At 37.2% G+C, this 19,468-nt stretch overlaps 1 protein-coding gene across 5 annotated transcripts in view; it reads right to left on the bottom strand.

Annotated features, from left to right (window-relative positions):
• Positions 1 to 19,468, bottom strand: part of LRRC49 (leucine rich repeat containing 49) — a 168,754-nt gene that overhangs the window by 31,269 nt on the left and 118,017 nt on the right. For all 5 annotated transcript variants that reach the window (XM_050796297.1, XM_050796298.1, XM_050796300.1 and 2 more), the window contains one exon: positions 17,160 to 17,269. In XM_050796297.1, coding sequence (XP_050652254.1) covers positions 17,160 to 17,269 — 110 coding nt within the window. The remainder of the gene's footprint in view (positions 1 to 17,159; positions 17,270 to 19,468) is intronic.

The following is a 19,468-nucleotide window of genomic DNA, read 5'->3' as shown; positions in this document are numbered from 1 at the left end:
AACTAAGATCAGAGCAGAACTGAAGGAGATAGAGACACAAAGAGCCCTCCAAAAAAAATCAATGAATCCAGGATCTGGTTTTTTGAAAAGATCAACAAAATTGATAGAGCACTAGCAAGACTAATAAAGAAGGAAAGAGAGAAGAATCAAATAGACACAATAAAAAATGATAAAGGGGATATCACCACCGACCCCACAGAAATACAAACTACCATCCGAGAATACTATAAACACCTCTACACAAATAAACTAGAAAACCTAGAAGAAATGGATAATTTCCTGGACACTTACACTCTCCCAAGACTAAACCAGGAAGAAGTTGAATCCCTGAATAGACCAATAGCAGGCTCTGAAATTGAGGCAATAATTAATAGCCTACCAACCAAAAAAAAGTCCAGGACCAGATGGATTCACAGCTGAATTCTACCAGAGGTACAAGGAGGAGCTGGTACCATTCCTTCTGAAACTATTCCTATCAATAGAAAAAGAGGGAATCCTCCCTAACTCATTTTATGAGATCAACATCATCCTGATACCAAAGCCTGACAGATACAACAAAAAAAGAGAATTTTAGACCAATATCCCTGAAGAACATTGATGGAAAAATCCTCAATAAAATATTGGCAAACCGAATCCAGCAGCACATCAAAAAGCTTATCCACCATGATCAAGTGGGCTTCATCCCTGGGATGCAGGGTTGGTTCAACATACGCAAATCAATAAATGTAATCCAGCATATAAACAGAACCAAAGACAAAAACCACATGATTATCTCAATAGATGCAGAAAAGGCCTTTGAAAAAATTCAACAGCACTTCATGCTAAAAACGCTCAATAAATTTGGTATTGATGAAACATATCCCAAAATAATAAGAGCGATTTATGATAAACCCACAGCCAATATCATACTGAATGGGCAAAAACTGGAAGCATTCCCTTTGAAAACTGGCACAAGACAGGGATGCCCTCTCTCACCACTCCTATTCAACATAGTGTTGGAAGTTCTGGCTAGGGCAATCAGGCAAGAGAAAGAAATAAAGGGTATTCACTTAGGAAAAGGAGAAGTCAAATTGTCCCTGTTTGCAGAATGACATGATTGTATATTTAGAAAACTCCATTGTCTCAGCCCGAAATCTCCTTAAGCTGATAAGCAACTTCAGCAAAGTCTCAGGATACAAAATTAATGTGCAAAAATCACAAGCATTCTTATACACCAGCAACAGAGAAACAGAGAGTCAAATCATGAATGAACTCCCATTTACAATAGCTTCAAAGAGAATAAAATACCTAGGAATCCAACACACAAGGGATGCAAAGGCCTATTTCAAGGAGCACTACAAACCACTGCTCAGTGAAATAAAAGAGGACACAAATAAATGGAAGAAACATACCATGCTCATGGATAGGAAGAATCAACATTGTGAAAATGGCCATACTCCCCAACATAATTTATAGATTCAATGCCATCCCCATTAAGCTACCAATGACTTTCTTCCCAGAATTGGAAAAAACTGCTTTAAAGTTCATATGGAACCAAAAAGACCCCACATTGCCAAGACAATCCTAAGTCAAAAGAACAAAGTTGGAGGCTTCACGCTACCTGACTTCAAACTATACTACAAGGCTACAGTAACCAAAACAGCATGGTGCTGGTACCAAAACAGAGATACAGACCAATGGAACAGAACAGAGCCCTCAGAAATAATAACACATATCTACAGCCATCTGATCTTTGACAAACCTGACCAAAACAACAAACGGGGAAATGATTCCCTATTTAATAAATGGTGCTGGGAAAATTGGCTAGCCATAAGTAGAAAGCTGAAACTGGATCCTTTCCTTACTCCTTATACGAAAATTAATTCAAGATGGATTACAGACTTAAATGTTTGAACTAAAACCATAAAAATCCTAGAAGAATACCTAGGTAATACCATTCAGGACATAGGCATGGGCAAGGACTTCATGTCTAAAACACCAAAAGCAACAGCAACAAAAGCCAAAATTGACAAATGGGATCTAATGAAACTAAAGAGCTTTTGCACAGCAAAAGCAACTACCATCAGAGTGAGCAGGCAACCTACAGAATGGGAGAAAATTTTTGCAATCTACTCATCTGACAAAGGGCTAATATCCAGAACCTATAAAGAATTGAATCAAATTTACAAGAAAAAAAACAAACAACCCCATCAAAAAGTGGGCAAAGGATATGAACAGACACTTCTCAAAAGAAGACATTCATACAGCCAACAGACACATGAAAAAATGCTCATCATCACTCGCCATCAGAGAAATACGAATCAAAACCACAATGAGATACCATCTCACACCAGTTAGAATGGCAATTGTTAAAAAATCAGGAAACAACAGGTGCTGGAGAGGATGTGGAGAAATAGGAACACTTTTACACTGTTGGTGGGACTGTAAACTAGTTAAACCATTGTGGAAAACAGTGTGGCAATTCCTCAAGGATCTAGAACTAGAAATACCATTTGACCCAGCCATCCCATTACTGGGGATATACCCAAAGGATTATAAGTCATACTGCTATAAAGACATATGCACATGTATGTTTATTGCGGCACTATTCACAATAGCAAAGACTTGGAATCAACCCAAATGTCCATCGGTGACAGACTGGATTAAGAAAATGTGGCACATATACATCATGGAATACTATGCAGCCATAAAAAAGGATGAGTTCGTGTCCTTTGTAGGAACATGGATGTAGCTGGAAACCATCATTCTCAGCAAACTATCGCAAGAAGAGAAAACCAAATACCATATGTTCTCACTCATAGGTGGGAATTGAACAATGAGATCACTTGGACACAGGAAGGAGAACATCACACATCGGGTCCTATTGTGGGGAGGGGGTAGGGGGAGGGATAGCATTAGGAGATATACCTAATGTAAATGACGAGTTAATGGGTGCAGCATACCAACATGGCACATGTATACATATGTAACACACCTGCACCTTGTGCACATGTACCCTAGAACTTAAAGTATAATAATAAAAAAAAAAAAAGAAAAAAAAAAAGAATTCTTAGAAAAGTGAAAAAAAAAAAGTAATAGTAATTTTAGTAAAAGGTGCCTTAAATTTATTAATTCTCTTTGAAATGAAAAAAATGAAAATGGAAAGTTAAAATACAATCAAATCTTAAATATCTGTATTTTAGAAAGCTTAATAAATATTTTTATTTCTACAAAAAAAAAGTCAAGAAACAGCCGATGCTGGTGAAGCTGGGGAGAAATAGGAGTTCTTTCACACTGTTGGTGGGAGTGTAAATTAGTTCAACCATGTGGGAGACAGTATGGTGATTCCTCAAGGATCTAGAACCAGAAATACCATTTGATCCAGCAATCCCATTACTGGGTATATACCCAAAGGATTATAAATCATTCTACTATAAAGACACATGCACATGTATGTTTATTGCAGCACTGTTTATAATAGCAAAGACTTGGAACCAACCCAAATGCCCATCAGCAATAGACTGAATAAAAAAATGTGACACATATACACCATGGAATACTATGCAGCCATAAAAAAGAATGAATTCATGTCCTTTGCAGGGACACGGATGAAGCTGGAAGCCATCATTCTCAGCAAACCAACAGAGAAGCAGAAAACCAAACACTTCATGTTCTCACTCATAGGTGGGAGTTGAAAAATGAGAACACAAGGACACAGGGGGGGAACATCACACACTGGGGCCTGTCGGGGGTGGGGGCAAGGGGAGGGAGAGCATTAGGACAAATGCCTAATGCATGCAGGGCTTAAAACCTGGATGACAGTTTGGTGGGTGCAGCCAACCATCATGGCACATGTATACCTATGTAACAACCTGCATGTTCTGCACATGTATCCCAGAACTTAAAGTAAAAAAAAAAAAAAAAAAGAAGTACAGAATAAAAGCTCCTCTTTGTATCTCTGGTAGAATTCAGCTGTAAATCCATCTGGTCCTGGGCTTTTCTTTGATTGGTAGGCTATTTATTATTGCCTCAATTTCAGAATTTGTTATTGGTCTATTCAGGAATTTAACTTCTTCCCGATTCAGTCTTGGCAGGCTGTATGTGTCCAGGAATTATCCATTTCCTCTAAATTTTCTAGTTTATTTGCATAGAGGTATTTATAGTATTCTCTGATGGTTGTTTGTATTTCTGTGGGGCCAATGGTGATATCAACTTTATCATTTTTTATTGTGTCTATTGCATTCTTCTCTCTTTTGTTCTTTATTAGTCTAGATAAAGGTCTATTTTATTAATTTTTTCCAAAAAAACAGCTCCTGGATTCATTGATTTTTTAAAGGGTTTTTCATGTCTCTATCTCCTTCAGTTCTGCTCTGATCTTTGTTATTTCTTGTCTTCTGCTGGCTTTGGGGTTTATTTGCTCTTGCTTCTCTAGTTCTTTTAATCGTGATGTTAGGGTGTCGATTTGAGATCTTTTTAGCTTTTTGATGTGGGCATTTAGTGCTATAAATTTCCCTCTTAACACTACTTTAGCTGTGTCCTAGAGATTCTGGTATATTGACTCTTTGTTCTCAACGGTTTCAAATAACTTCTTGGTTTCTGCCTTAATTAATTATTTATCCAGAAGTCATTCAGGAGCAGGTTGTTCCATTTCCATGTAGTTGTGTGGTTTTGAGTGAGTTTCTTAATCCTGAGTTCTAATTTGATTGAGCTGTGGTCCAAGAGACAGGTTATTATGATTTCAGTTCTTTTGTATTTGCTGAGGAGTGTTTTACTTCCAATTATGTGATCAGTTTTAGAGTAAGTACCATGTGGTGCTGAGAAGAATGTATATTCTGTTGTTTTTGGGTGGAGAGTTCTGTAGATCTATAAGGTCCACTTGATTCAGAGCTGAGTTCAAGTTCTGAAAATCCTTGTTAATTTTCTGTCTCAATGATCTGATGTTGACAGTGGGGTGTTAAAGTCTCCCACTATTATTGTGTGGGAGTCTAAGACTCTTTGTAGGTCTCTAAGAAGTTGTTTCATGAATCTGGGTGCTCCTGTATTGGGTGCATATACATTTAGGATAGTTAGCTCTTCTTGTTGAATTGATCCATTTACTATTATGTAATGCCCTTCTCTGTCTTTTTTGATCTGTGTTGGTTTAAAGTCCATTTTGTCAGAAACTAGGATTGCAACCCCTGCTTTTTTTTTTTTTTCTTTCAATTTGCTTGGTAAATTTTCCTCCATCCCTTTATTATTTCATTTTATTTTATTTTGTGTGTCTTTGCACGTGAGATGGGTCTCTCGAATACAGCACACTGATGGGTCTTGACTCTTTATCCAGCTTGCCATTCTGTGTCTTTTAATTGGGGCATTTAGCCCATTTAAGGTTAATATTGTTATGTGTGAATTTGGTCCTGTCATCATGATGCTAGCAGGTTATTTTGCAGACTTGTTGATGTAGTTGCTTCACAGTGTCATTGGTCTTTGTACTTCAGTGTGTTTTTGCAGTGGCTGATAATGGCTTTTCCTCCAATCTCTTCTGGCTTATAGGCTTTCTGCTGAGAGGTCCACTGTTAGTCTGATAGGCTTCCCTTTGTAGGTGACTGGCCCTTCTCTCTGGCTGCCCTTAACATTTTTTTCTTCATTTCCACCTTGGAGAATCTGTTAATTATGTGTCTTGGGGTTGATCTTCTCATGGAGTATCTTACTGGAATTCTCTGGATTTCCTGAATATGAATGTTAGCCTGTCTTGTTAGGTAGGGGAAGTTCTCCTGGATGATATCCTGAAGTATGTTTTCCAACTTGGTTCCATTCTCCCTGTCTCTTTCAGGTTCCCCAGTCAGTTGTAGGTTTTGTCTTTTTACATAATCCCCTAGTTCTCAGAGGTTTTGTTCATTCCTTTTCATTCTTTTTTCTCTAATCTTGTCTGCCTGTCTTATTTCAGCAAGACAGTCTTCAAGCTCTGAAATTCTTTCCTCTGCTTGGTATATTCAGTTATTGATACTTGTGGTTGCATTGTGAAGTTCTTGTGTTTTTTCAGTTCCATCAGGCCTCTTATGTTCCTCTCTAAACTGGTTATTCTGGTTAACAGCTCCTGCAATCTTTTAGCATGGTTCTTGGCTTCTTTGCATTATTTTGTCAATTCATCCATATCACCTTCCACCCAGTTCTGTGTCCTTGCTGGAGAGGTGTTGGGATAATTTGGAGAAGGAGAGGCATTCTAGCTTTTTGAGTTTTCAGTGTTTTTTTCATTGAGTCTTTTTCATCTTTGTGAGTTTATTCAGCTTTGATCTTTGAGGCTGCTAACCTTTGGGTGGGGTTTTTATGGGGACTTTTTTGTTGTGCTGTTGTTGTTGTTGTTTTTTGTTTGCTTTCTTTCAACAGTCAGCCCCTCTTCTGTAGGGCTACTGTGGTTTGTGGGGGTCCACTCCAGACCCTATTTGCCTGGGTCCCTCCTGCACTTGGAGATGTCATCAGTGGAGGTTGCAAAACAGTAAAGATAACTGCCTGCTCCTTCCTCTGGGACCTCTGTCCTAGAGGGGCACCAATATGATGCCAGTGGGAATGCTCCTGTATAAGGTGTCTGGCAACCCTTGCTGGGGGGAGTCCCACCCACTCAGGAGGCATGAGATCCAGCACCTGCTTAATAAAGCACTCTGGCTGTCCCTTAGTGGAAGGGGTGCACTGCACTGGGAGGAATCCCACTTGTCTTGACTACCCAGATACCTCAGAGCCAGCAGGAGAAAGACTAAGTCTGCTGATCTGTGGAGACTATGGCTGCCCCTCAGGGGCTCAGTCCCAGAGAGATCAGAGTTCTGTCCCTAAACCCCTGGCTGGAGTTGCTGAAATTCCTGCAGGGAGGCCCCACCTAGTAAGCAGGATGGGTTACTGCAGTGATGGCTGCCACCCCTCTCTCTGGGAGCTCAGTGGTCTTAGGCAGCAGTCAGATGCAGTGATGGCATCTGCCCCTCCCCTGGGGAGCTCAGTCATCTTAGGCAGCAGGCAGCTGCAGTGATGGCATCTGTCCCAAGGAGGTAGCAGGCAGCCTCAGTGATGGTGACTGCCTCTCCCCTGAGGAACTCGGTAGTCTTAGGCAGTATCCAGCCAAGTGGTCACTGAGAATATGCACAGCTCTATTCTTAAGATCCAAGGCCCTGGTGGCATGGGCTCATGAGGGGGATCTCCTGATCTGTGGGTTGCACAGATCCATGGAAAAAGTGTGGTTTCCCAGGCAGGGTAGCACAATCACTCACTGCCTCCCTTTGCTGGGGGTGGGAGCTCCCCTTGCCCTGTGTGGCTCTCAGGTGGGCCATCGCACCACCCTGCTTTTCCTCTCTCTCCATGGGTCATGCCAAATGCCCAGTCAGTCCCAATAACAGGGCCTGGATACCTCAGTTGCCGGTGCAGGATTCACTCACCATTTTGTTCTTCTCAGTGGGAGTCTCCGACCGCAGCTACTGCTAATTTGCCATCTTGGCCCCTATTTCCATTTACTTTCTTTACTGATTTTCTTTAAATTACAAAAGTAATGCCTATATACATCTTATATCATTTTTATTAGTCTTTTCACATAATCAACTTTACATTAATACTGTTTTAACATCATTTCTTTTTCTTTAACTTTCTTCTGGATTATTTTGCTGCTCTTTTGCTACCTTGGTGAGATAAGTGTTCTAGCGCATTCATTTTCAGCTTTTATTCTTTCCTACTACACCCATGTCAAGGTTGTCTCCATTTAGCACCACTTTAACTTGATCCCACAAGTTTTGAAATGGGTATTTTTATTATATTTCAGTTCAAGGTAGTTTCAGATTTCTATTATGAAATTATCTTTAACCTGTGGGTTATTTAGAAATGTGTTTCTTAATTTTCAAATATATGGAAATTTCCTGGTTATCATTTTGTAGTCAGGTTAAAGATTGACTGCATTTTGAATAGAAAACATGCTCCATGTGATTTCAATTCTTTGCAATCTCTGGACATTTGCTTTATGAATAGTATTTGGTCAATTTTTTAAAATGTTCCATGTATGCTTGACAAGAATGTGTAGCTGCTGGGGGCAATGTTCTCTAAGTGGTAATTAGGTCAAATTTATCACATTATTCAAGCATTTTATATCCTTTTTCTATTAATTACTCAGAGATGTATTAAAACTTCCCACTAATTGTAATTGTGGATTTGTAGTTCTATCAATTTTGGGATTATACATTTTTAAGGTTATGCTAATAAGTGCATACAAATTTAAATGTCCTATAGTTTTCTAGTGAACCGAACCTATTATCATTTTGAAATGATCCTTTTTATTTCTAGTATTACTTTCAACTTTCAAGTCTATTGAGTCCTCAATAGCTACTCCATTTTTATTTTGGTAGTATTTATGTAGTTTATCTTTTCTCACTTTTTTGCTTTCAACATTTATGTAAACATATTTCAGATGTATCTCTTGTAAACAACATGTAGTTGAACTTCATTTTTTTATTCAGTCTGACAATCTTAGCATTTTATTTTTTTGGTTTTTTTTTGGAGATAGGGTCTCACTTTGTCACCCAGGCTGAGGTGCAGCTGCACGGTCTCAGCTCACTGCAACCTCTGCCTCCTGGGTTCAAGTGATTCTCATGCCTCAGCCTCCTGAGTAGCTGGGATTACAGGCACATTCCACCACACCCGGCTAATTTTTGTATTTTTAGTAGAGACGGGGTTTCACAATGTTGGCCAGGTTGGTCTTGAACTCCTGACCTCAGGTGATCTGCCTGTCTTGGTCTCCCAAAGTGCTGGGATTACAGGCACGAGCCACCAGGCCCGGCCAATCTTTGCATTTCAGTCAGAACAATTAGTATATTTGCATTTTATCATTAAGATAGATTCATTACATTGATGGTTGTATTATGGCTTCCTTGCATCCATGTCCTTTACAATGTGATTTTACAGCTACATAAGGCCTACTCTCAGGCCCCTTAAGTGTTGCTCTGTTATCTGATTTGACCAAAAGAATGTGGGTTAAATGATGGTATGTCAGTTCTTAGCATAGGACTCAAGAGGCCTTGCATGTTTCTTTTTCTTTGAACCCTGCCTCTGCCATGAGAACAAGCCCAGGCAGATTTCTGGAGTATGAGAGACCATGTGTAGCAGAGACAGGTTGTCCCAGCTAAGGCCTTCCTAGACCAGGTTACAGCCAGCCAACCCTCAAACAAGTGAGAGAGCCAAGGTTAGATCAGCAGAGTTGCCTACCAATCCACAGGTGACTACTGATACATGAGGACCCCAGCTGAAGGCAGAAGATCCACCTAGCTGACCTATAGACTTAAAGAAAAAAATAAATGCTTCTTGTTTTAAGCAGTACTGGTAGTGATAGGAACATACATGCTGATATACCACTATTTATGTTTAAATCTACCATTTTCTTTTCTTTCTGCTTAATCCACATGTTCTATTTTTCGTTTTCTCTTTGCCTACCTTACTAATTTAGAAGCTATATATTTGCTTATTATTTGGTTACCACAGAAATTACAACACGAACAACATTAACCCACTAATATATAAAGTTAATCGCTATATTTATCTCCATCCCAGATAATACAAGGTCCTAAAATACAATATCTCCATTTACTCCTTCCTGCTACATATACTACTGTTGCAGTGTATTTTAATTTTATATTTTTAAACCCCACAAAATGTTGTTACTGTTGATCTCTATCAACCTTGTCCAACCTGTGGCTGACGGGCCACCACATGTGGTCCAGGATGGCTTTGAATGTGGCCCAACATAAATTTGTAAACTTTCTTATGAGATTTTTTTTGTGATTTTTTTTCTAGCTCATCTGCTGTCATTAGTGTTAGTGTATTTTACGTGTAGCCCAAGAAAATTCTTCTTCCAATGTGGCCCAAGGAAACCAAAAGATTGGATACCCCTAATTTATATGGCCAATGTTCATTTAGCCTTATCCAACATATTTAGTACTTTCCTTGCTCCTTAGCTTTTCTTGCATCTCAGACCTGCTAACTGGGGTCACTGTCCTGCCTTAATTATAAGCTTTATAATTTCTTTTAGTGTAAGAATACTAATGGGAATTCTCTTAGATTTTGTTTTTATTATTTTGTTTCAAATATCTTTATTTCACCTTCATTCTTAAAAGACATATTTGCTGTGCATAGAATTCTAGGTTGGTAATTTCCTTCAGTACATTGAACACATCATTATCCTATCTTCTGGCTTCCACTGCTGCTGTTACGAAATCAATTTGTTGATCTCCACTCTTTTCAAGGTAACCTCTCTTTTCCTGGTTGTTTTAAAACTTTTCACCTTATATTTAGAATTCTGTAGTTTCACTGTGATGTGACTAGGTGTAGATTTCTTTTCATTTATCCTTTTTGTGATTAGCTGGGCTTATTTAATGTGTGGTTTGTGTATTTCATCAGTTCTGAACAATATTTGCCATTATCTGTTTTAATATTGCCTCTACTCTATGCTCTCCATTGTGTCTTTTTGAAACTTCAGTCAGATGTTAAACCTTCCAACTCACTTTATTCTCCAAATTTCGTAGCCACTTTCTCATATACTCTATCTTCTTTCCTTTTTGTACTACATTCCAGAAAATCTCTTCTAGTCTGTCTCTCAGTTTATGGATCTCTTTTCAACTGCATCTAGTCAGCTGTTAAACCTCCTCATTAAATTTTAACTTTGTGTATTACATTTTTCATTTATATAATTTCTTTTGGTTTCCTTTCATGTCTGCCAGATCATTTTTTACAATTTCTTATTCTCTTCAGATATTTTCAAGCTTATCTTGTATATCATGACATATACTAGGCACAGTCGTTTTATAGTCTATGCATGATAATACCAATATTTAAAGTATTCATGGATCTGCTTCTGTAGTCTGTTTTTTCCTTCCAGTTCTTTTACATAATGTCTTATTTTCTTGTGTGACTGGTTATTTATATTTTCATTGTATGCTGGTAATTGCCCTTAAAAATTAGCCATGAGAATTCTTTGAGACAAGGTGAAAGTAGCTTCTTCCAGAGAGGAGGTACATTTGCTTTTTCCAGATATTTACAGACAGTGATACTTAAACTTTTATATTATTTTAAACTAGCTATGTGTTATGAATTCAGGCTGTACATCTATATGAGGACTGCTTTTTGTTTACATTTGCTTAGGGACAACTTTCCTCTTTTCTGCTCATATCAAGGCAACTTTCCTTGGAAATTCCTGAGTGGGGAGAAGAGGTAGGCTTATTTCTGACCTGATGGTATAGCCACTGGGGTTTCATTTTAATCTTAGGAAGATGTCAATTTATATTTACCACTTTAGATGGAGCCCTGGGCTTTGATTTCCATCATTTCTACTGTTCTAGGCTAGCAAAACAAAAATGTATGTTTCCTTGAAATGCCTCTGGATCAAACAGTCTCTATGATATGATAAAATATACATTTGGTCTTTGTCCATCCCTGTACTCTCTCCATTCCCATTTCCTGGCAAAAAGTTCCTAAAACCCTTGGAATTGCAGGAGTAATGAGAATGTTTTTATGCTAATGAGATGGCTGGTACCTGGGGTGTGTGAGCAAGATAGCTTTAGGATGGGCGCTGGGCACTGGAAAGGCCAAGGCATAATTAGAGGGGTGGGACCCCCAGCCCCATCGCCAACCTCAGGGGAGGGGAGAGGAGCTGAAAATTGACTTGATTACCAATAGCCAATGATTTCATTTATCATGCCTACATAATGAAGTCTCCATAAAAACCCAAAAGGACAAGATTCAGAGAACTTCTGGATAGATGAACACGTGGAGGTTCCTGAAGTGTGGTATGCCTGGAGAGGGCATGGAAGCTCTATGCCCCTTCCCACATGGCTTGCTCTATGCATTTTTTCCATCTGGCTGTTCATCTGTATCCTTTGTCATATCCTTTATAACAACTGGGTAAATGTAACTAAAGTGTTTCCTTGTGTTCTGTGAGCCACTCTAAGCAAACTAATAGAACCTCCCCAAGAAGGGGGTTGTCAGAATCTCACTTTATAGCTGATCAGGCAGAAGCACAGGTCACAACTTGTGCTTGCAACTGGCATGTGATGTAGGGAGGCTGGGTTTGGTGGGGAGGAGCTGTCTTGTGGGACTGATCTTTCAACCTGTGGGATCTGACACTATCTCCAGGTAGGCAGTGTCCGAATTAAATTGAATTAGAGGGCACCCAGCTGATGTCTGCTGCTGAATTGCCAGGCTGGTGTGTGGGGAAAACCCCCTCACATATCTGGCATCGGAAGTGTTGAATGGTGTGTAAAAGCAGGAAAAGTAAGTTTGTTTCTAAGAGCTTTGTGTCTACCTTAATTTTCAATGTTCTCATTTTCCCATAGATTCTGGCCTGGTAATTATGTTATACCATCCTGGCTCCCCAAAACTTTTATGAAGGTTTTTATTTTGTCTAGCATTTTGTATTGTTTTTAACTCAAGGAATGGTAAAAACAACCAAACTCATCATTTTCAGAAACAGAAGTTCAATATATTCCTAATCTTATACAGATATATACAGAGTAAAACTCAAAAACTACTCTTTTCAAACCGTACAGACATAGAATAAAACCTGAAAATCATTCTTCAACTACTCTACCACCACTCCTCATATCTATATCCTCCCAGGTGTTCATCCTGTCAACTCCCTTTCTGTGTTTCCATATTTTTATGTCTACATATTTGTTATGTTGTTTTAAATAACATTGGGTCATAATGTAAATAGTTTTATGCCATATTTCATTCAATGAACTGTCTCTGGATCATTTCATGTCAGAACAGGAGATTTACCTCAATCTTTCTCCCCCTCCTCCTCCTTCTTTTACAGTCATATTATCTACTATAATATAAATAGTATCATATAGATTCTACATCTGTAAATGTAGAAGTACTATGATATACTTAGTTTTACCAATTATTTGGCATTTGTTTACTTTCCAAAGTTAAGTAACTACAAACAATAAAGCATGGTAGCCTACTACATAAATAACTTGTGCATATGTGTATTTCAATAGACTATATTCCTAGTACTAAAACTAAGGGGTTCAAATATATGTATGCTTTAAATTTTGATAGACATTGCAAAACTACCTTCCACCAAAAGTCATGTTACACTTCTACCAACATGTACAGTGTACATCATCCTAAATACTAAAAAGTCACTGATATTATTGCTTTTTAAATTTTTAAGTTAATATCATTGGCAAAAATGACATCTCATTATTTTAATTTAAGTTGTATTTCTCTGATGACAAGTGAGTTTGGGCTTACATTATCTGGCTATTCATATTTCTTCTTGTGAGTTTTCTCTTTATATGTTTTGCCCTTTTTTTCTATTATCTCGACTGTCTTTTTTCTTACTAAATTTGTAGGATTTCTTAAAAATTTTGTTAAACATGCTGAAAATATATTCTCGTCTGCTTATGTATTTTCACTATATGATGATCATATAAAACTGTAAAAATGTGAGCTACATGTTATAAACCTTCAGGAAGTATGAGAAAGTATAGTAGAACATTTTCATTAACATGAGATGATAAATGCCTTTCTAAGATATAAAATGTATCTTGTTTTAGGGTCCTGAGAAATCATACTGGGATTTTTGATTGAGAATTAAGTAAATTTGTAATTTAATTTAGATAAATTGGCATCTTTACAATATTAAGTCTTGGAATTTGTTAACATTGTAAATATTCATTTTTAAACTTCCTTTTTGTTCCTAATTGTATTTTCATTTATTTATTTATTTATTTAAGAGACAGGGTCTTGCTCTGTCACCCAGATCAGAGTACAGTGGCGCAGATCACGGCTCACTGCAGCCTCAGCCTCCCACGCTCAAGCGATCCTCCCTCCTGCCTCAGCCCCAACAAGTAGTTGGGACCACAGGCACGAGCCACATGCCTGGTTAGTCTTTGTGTTTTTTCTAGAGATGGAGTCTTGCCATGTTGCCCAGGCTGGCTCAAACTCCTGGGCTCAAGCGATCCATCTGCCTCAGCCTCCCAAAGTGCTAGGACTACAGGCATGAGCCACCATGCCAGGCCTGTTCCCAATTTTATTGTGTATGTCAGAGTTACTTTTTATAAGGTGTATTTTCTGGTATTTCATAGTTTCTTTGCCTCTATAAATGGGGTACTTTTTTCTAATACTATTTTCAACAGCTTATTATTGGTATGAAGAAATATTAATTATTTTGATATGTTAATCTAGTATCTGGCCTCATTGTTATACATTCCGATTGATTCAAAAAGTTTAATAGTTGAATTCTTGGATTTTCTGGAGAGTCAGTGTTTGCTTTCATTGGTTAACTATTGTCTTTCAAATTCTTATTTCTTTAAAAGCTGCTATTATCTTTATGAACTTTTTTCCAATTTTTAGAATTTTGCCTTACTTTGGTATTTCTCTAGGTTCCTGAAGTAAAAGCTTCATTCATTACTTTCTAATCTTTCTTGTTTTTTAACAACTACATTAAAGATATACAATTTCCCGTCAGCACAGCTCTGGTCACATCCCCGAGGTTTTGACATATAGTATTCTTATTGTCAAACTCATTTATATATGATTTATTATTTTAGCTTTAATTTCCTCTTTAATTCAAAAGCATTAAAGTATTTTTAAATGCTTTTTAAAAAAGGATAAAAAACAAAAAAAAAAGAGATAGAACAAAAAGCAAGAAGATAATTCAAGAGGTTCATAGAAACATAGAGTAAAAAGTATCTATGTACTTTGGAATCCTAGTGTCTCCCTCCAATTCAACAGTTAGAGGTAAGCATTTTGAAAAAATCAACTGTCCGTGGCAAAATTGTCTTTCATGAAACCAGTCCCTGGTGCCAAAAAGGTTGAGGACTGCTGCTGCATATCATCACATTTCTAGTCTTTTCCCACAAAGTTATCTCAAAGTCTATGACTTTGATCAAACATCCTCTTTTTTAAGTTTAAAGGCATTTGTATTTTGTTTTCTGGAAGCTTGCATCTGCTGTCTACCCCACTTCCCATTCCAATTCCAACTAGATAAGTTTTTGGCTATCCTGACCCATTATTTTCTAATTTTATAATATTATGATTAGAAAATGTGATTTGTATGAGTATGCTTTTTGAGATACTTGAAGATTTACTTTGAGTTTAATATATGATCACCTTTTACAAACATTCCATAGATGTTTGAATAAAATATGTGTTTTTTTTTCTGAACTGGGAATAAGGTTGTGAGCACAAGATTTTAAGTATATTTATTTGATAAAACGTGTTAACTATGTTATTCAAATCCTCTATAGTCTTTCTTATTTTAGTTGATTTGATCTGATTTATGAGAGAAGCGTATTAATGTCTATTACAATAACTGAAAAATTTGTCAATATATGCTTCTATTTGTTGATATGTTTAAAAGCTGTAGTCTTAGTTACACTGTTTCATAACTATTTTCTGGTGGATTGTAGTTTTTAGTGTCATCAATTCTATCATTATTAACCACTAATATTCCTGTATTTGTTTGTTGTTGGCATTTAGCTCATTATACATTTTCCATCCCTTTGCTTTAAGCCTTTAGGGGTTTTTAGAGTATCTCTGATAAAACATGTTTTTAATTCAATCTGAGAGTATCTATTAATAGAAGACTTTATTAGTATTTATGGTGATAACCCAAATGCTGTTTTTTTCTTCCTGCTTTTTGTTGATCACCGTTTTCCTTTTAGTAGTTTAGGAATTATCCATCTAATCTTTTCCTAATGAAAACCCTTAATATTTTAATACACACAAATGTGTATTTTTCCATCAATTTTTGTTTTTAATTAGTACCTATTATCTCTCCTAAACAGGGAAAGAAAGTAAACTTTAACTTCCATTCTCTTAGGATTTTCTTGGATTTTTATTTTTAGGTTATTTAATCTTTTTAACATTATACATTAATACTTATTCAGACAACTATAAATTTTACTGATTTCTTTCATTATGTAGGCATTGTTTCTTGAATTCAATGCCTCCTTTTTTTTCTCAGAATGGTTTTGTGGGTTTTAGATGGGATTTATATTCCATCAATCAGATACACCTGGGTAAGATTTAAATTCAGAACTGGGCTAAGTGGGGAAGTAGGAGTAGCATGCAAAAGACTCACTTTGTTAGTGTAAATTATAGTAGGGTAACATGGTTCTGGAGCCAGATTCTGGGGAGCAGAGTAGGGAACTTCCTGATCCCCAGCACAGTTAAAGTGGTATGATCCTGGTGCTCACAGCTGGGACAACAGTCTCCTGTTGTCCTTGACTGTAGCAAAGTGTTCCATGACCACAGCAAGGAGGCAGTTTCCTTTGTGGGCTTGTTCTATGGTATTCTGGGAGACATCTCTGGAGGCTCAGTCTAGAAACTGCTTCCTCAACGCTTTCAAGTATTTTGTAGATGTCTAATTCCTTGCTTACTTTAACCAGAGTGACTTGTATGATCTATAACTGAATCATGGCTGGTCAACCATCCTTGACTATTTCTTCATCCCTGCTCCACCACGTCAGTTAGTGTGTTCTGTCAGGTTTCCTCTTCTCCATCTTGCTGCCTTGGCTCAGGCCCTCGTAATCTCTCCTGGCCTACAGAGTAACCACTTGATTGATCTTCATTACTTCAACCTCTGCCTGCTCAAATGGCAGTCTTCTAGAATGTAAATCCAATTATACGATTGCTTGTGCTTCATTACAAAACACAAGTTTTCATTTTTGCTTGGCATGGATTGGAAAGCTCTTCAAAGTCAGACCACAATCAATCTTTCTAGCTTAATTTCCTATCACTTATTCATAATCATCCCATGTTCCAATTATACTCAGCTATTTACAATTACTTGTGCTTTTGCAGATATCTTTTCCCCATATCCTCTACCTGAAAACTCCTACTCATTCCCAAAGAACTAGATAAAATGTTATCTCCTTTGTGAAGCCTTCCCCAGTGTTCTTCCAAAATGTGGTTAGTCTCTCCTACGGCCCTCCCTTATAGCACCTGAAACGTTATGTTTTCATTGCTTGTGTATATCTTTAACTTATTAGACTATAAGCCATATGAGAATAAGGATCATCTTATTTAATATCCCTAACACTTTCAATAGGGCCAGTCTAGGATACATGTTTATGGAACACATAATTAGCATAGTTAAGAGGTACGTGGAATTTATTTCTTTTTCTAGTGTAACAGTGATTCTATAAAAAACTATAAAAATTAAAGGTTACCTGGCATCACCCAGAATGGAAATCAGACGATACTGGGGTAACTCAGAAGATGCTACATGTGCTAGGATTCCAAAGAGCCTTTCAGCCATTATCATATCATTCTGTGTCACCTGAAGAGATACGATAGAAAGGGGTAAAAAAAATGACACCATCTCTTAGCTGGATAAAACTAATATAATCCCAGAGAGAGATCCAGATTAAATATTATCTTGTAAGCCCACAAAAGCACATTCTCCTGTGCTGTAGAAAGAAGAGTTTTCATTGATATTTTTCTTTCTTGAGTTAAAAGAAGATGTACAATTGTGGTTCATGATGATGGAAGTTGATTGGAGGTGATGAGTTAGCTCTGATTTAGAAGCTGTCTTTCCTGAGAATTACACTTCAATTTTTAGTAATTTTTTTTTTCCAGAAATCCTATAGCTTCTTGGATTAGAATGATTTAGAGGAAAAAAATTCCCAAGTGTCAATGGGATAGATGCATTTTAATAATATATCAAAGATAAGCCAAGGTATTGGACATACCTGCTCCTTTAGAGATAATTTTGTCCCTTCCTGAGAGATGGAACTTCACTGAATTAGCAAGGATGCTCCCGTTCATTCTATCAGTCTTTATCCCCAAAAAGAATAACTTGTCACAAGTATACCCTACGAGGACCCATTCTTACATTAACCAAGAAAGTACTAAAAGCTGAAAGCAGTACCTGTATTACTATCTGGGGATATTTTCTTTAATACAAAATAGGGTTGCTAACATTTTAAATACTGTTTTTTGGTCATAATTCAGTGATCCCAGCCAAGAGCCATTTTGCGCCCTGCAGAACAATCGGCAATGTCTAGAGACATATTTAGTTATTTCTGGACATTACGGGCATCTAGTGGGTAGAGACCAGGGTTGCTGTTAAGCATGTCACAATACAGAGGACAGCCCCCACAACAAAGAATTATCTGGCTCAAAATGTCAACAGAGCCAAGGTTTAGAAACCCTGGTATAATTAAATTTTAGATCTTTTGAAAATTTGTTCCTGACACTAGCTGTAATACTCTTCACAGGCATTTTCTTAAAAACAAACCAATAATTCACAAACATTTTATACATAATGAATCAGTGCAGGCTAGCTCTCTTCCCTTCCCTGGATCTTAACAGTTAAGGAGACTTCTGTCACTTCAAATCCTTCCTTAGCTAATAACTAAGTTGTGTTTGGTCCAATATAGTCACCTAGTGGCCAATGCAGGCCACTACTCCATGTTTTCTTCTTGATGCTCATAATTCAATTTAATTCTACCTCAAGCAATATCATTCTTTTTTTATACACGGAGAAGTAAAAATGCAGTGTAATATTACTATGTAAGGTCAAGGACTTTACAAACAGGAATATATATTAGGTATTTTAATAAAGTGTCAAATATCCCTGGCATTGGGATTTTCAGAAATTTAAATCAGAATAAATTATATTGGTTCTTTCTAATTCTTTCTAATTCTTCTCCACTTTACATAACTATACTATTCCTTCCTAATTCAAAGTTTGGTAATAATGGGTATTCTTCTAGTAATGATCCATATCTGGGTAAATACACTATTTAGGGTTAACTGAGGTAACGGTTTGTTACCTCAATTAAGGGAGAATCACTCACCCATAGTAAAAATAACCATTCTATTTCCAGTCTGAGCTAACTTTAGAAACCATTAGGACTAATTATTAGGTCCTTCCAGGGACTCACAACCTCACCTCTGGGGAAGTACCAAATAGTATACATGAATACACAAGACTGAGCCAACCCTCTTGAGAACTAGCTGGAGAAATTAAAAGTCATCTGAAGATTCAGATTTACCCAACATGTTCAGCAGATGGCTGATTCTGAGGTTATAGAAATACCATGGTTGATGCAAATTTCATATAGCTGCTTGTACATTGATCCAGAGATGTACAGTCTCCTCATAGTATGCTGAATTTTTGGAGTTAAGTATCTGCCTGTAGTGTATCAGGTGCAGGGAAATACAGTTACTGTGCCAGAAAGTTGATTACAGTTAATCTTACAATAAAGAGGTCTTCCGAATTTCAAGAGATATTGTAATAAGACTAACAACGTATTAAAGATTTTTTTTCCTTTGGAAGAGTATTTAAATTCAGTAGAGGTAGAAGCATAGCTTCTCTCTTTTCTTCCAAATTAGTATTTTAAAAGAACATGGCTTTTGAGTAGCTGGGGGATTACCTTGTGACAAGCTTAGCAGAATCAATCTAAAAATAACTTTTCACTAATAATTTTCCAGCTATTCAGCTCCAGACCTGAGTTACCCAATGTAGTCATGG

Source organism: Macaca thibetana, chromosome 7 (genome assembly GCF_024542745.1).
Source record: "Macaca thibetana thibetana isolate TM-01 chromosome 7, ASM2454274v1, whole genome shotgun sequence".
Lineage (NCBI taxonomy): Eukaryota > Metazoa > Chordata > Mammalia > Primates > Cercopithecidae > Macaca > Macaca thibetana.
This window is presented reverse-complemented; position numbering and strand designations above follow the sequence as displayed.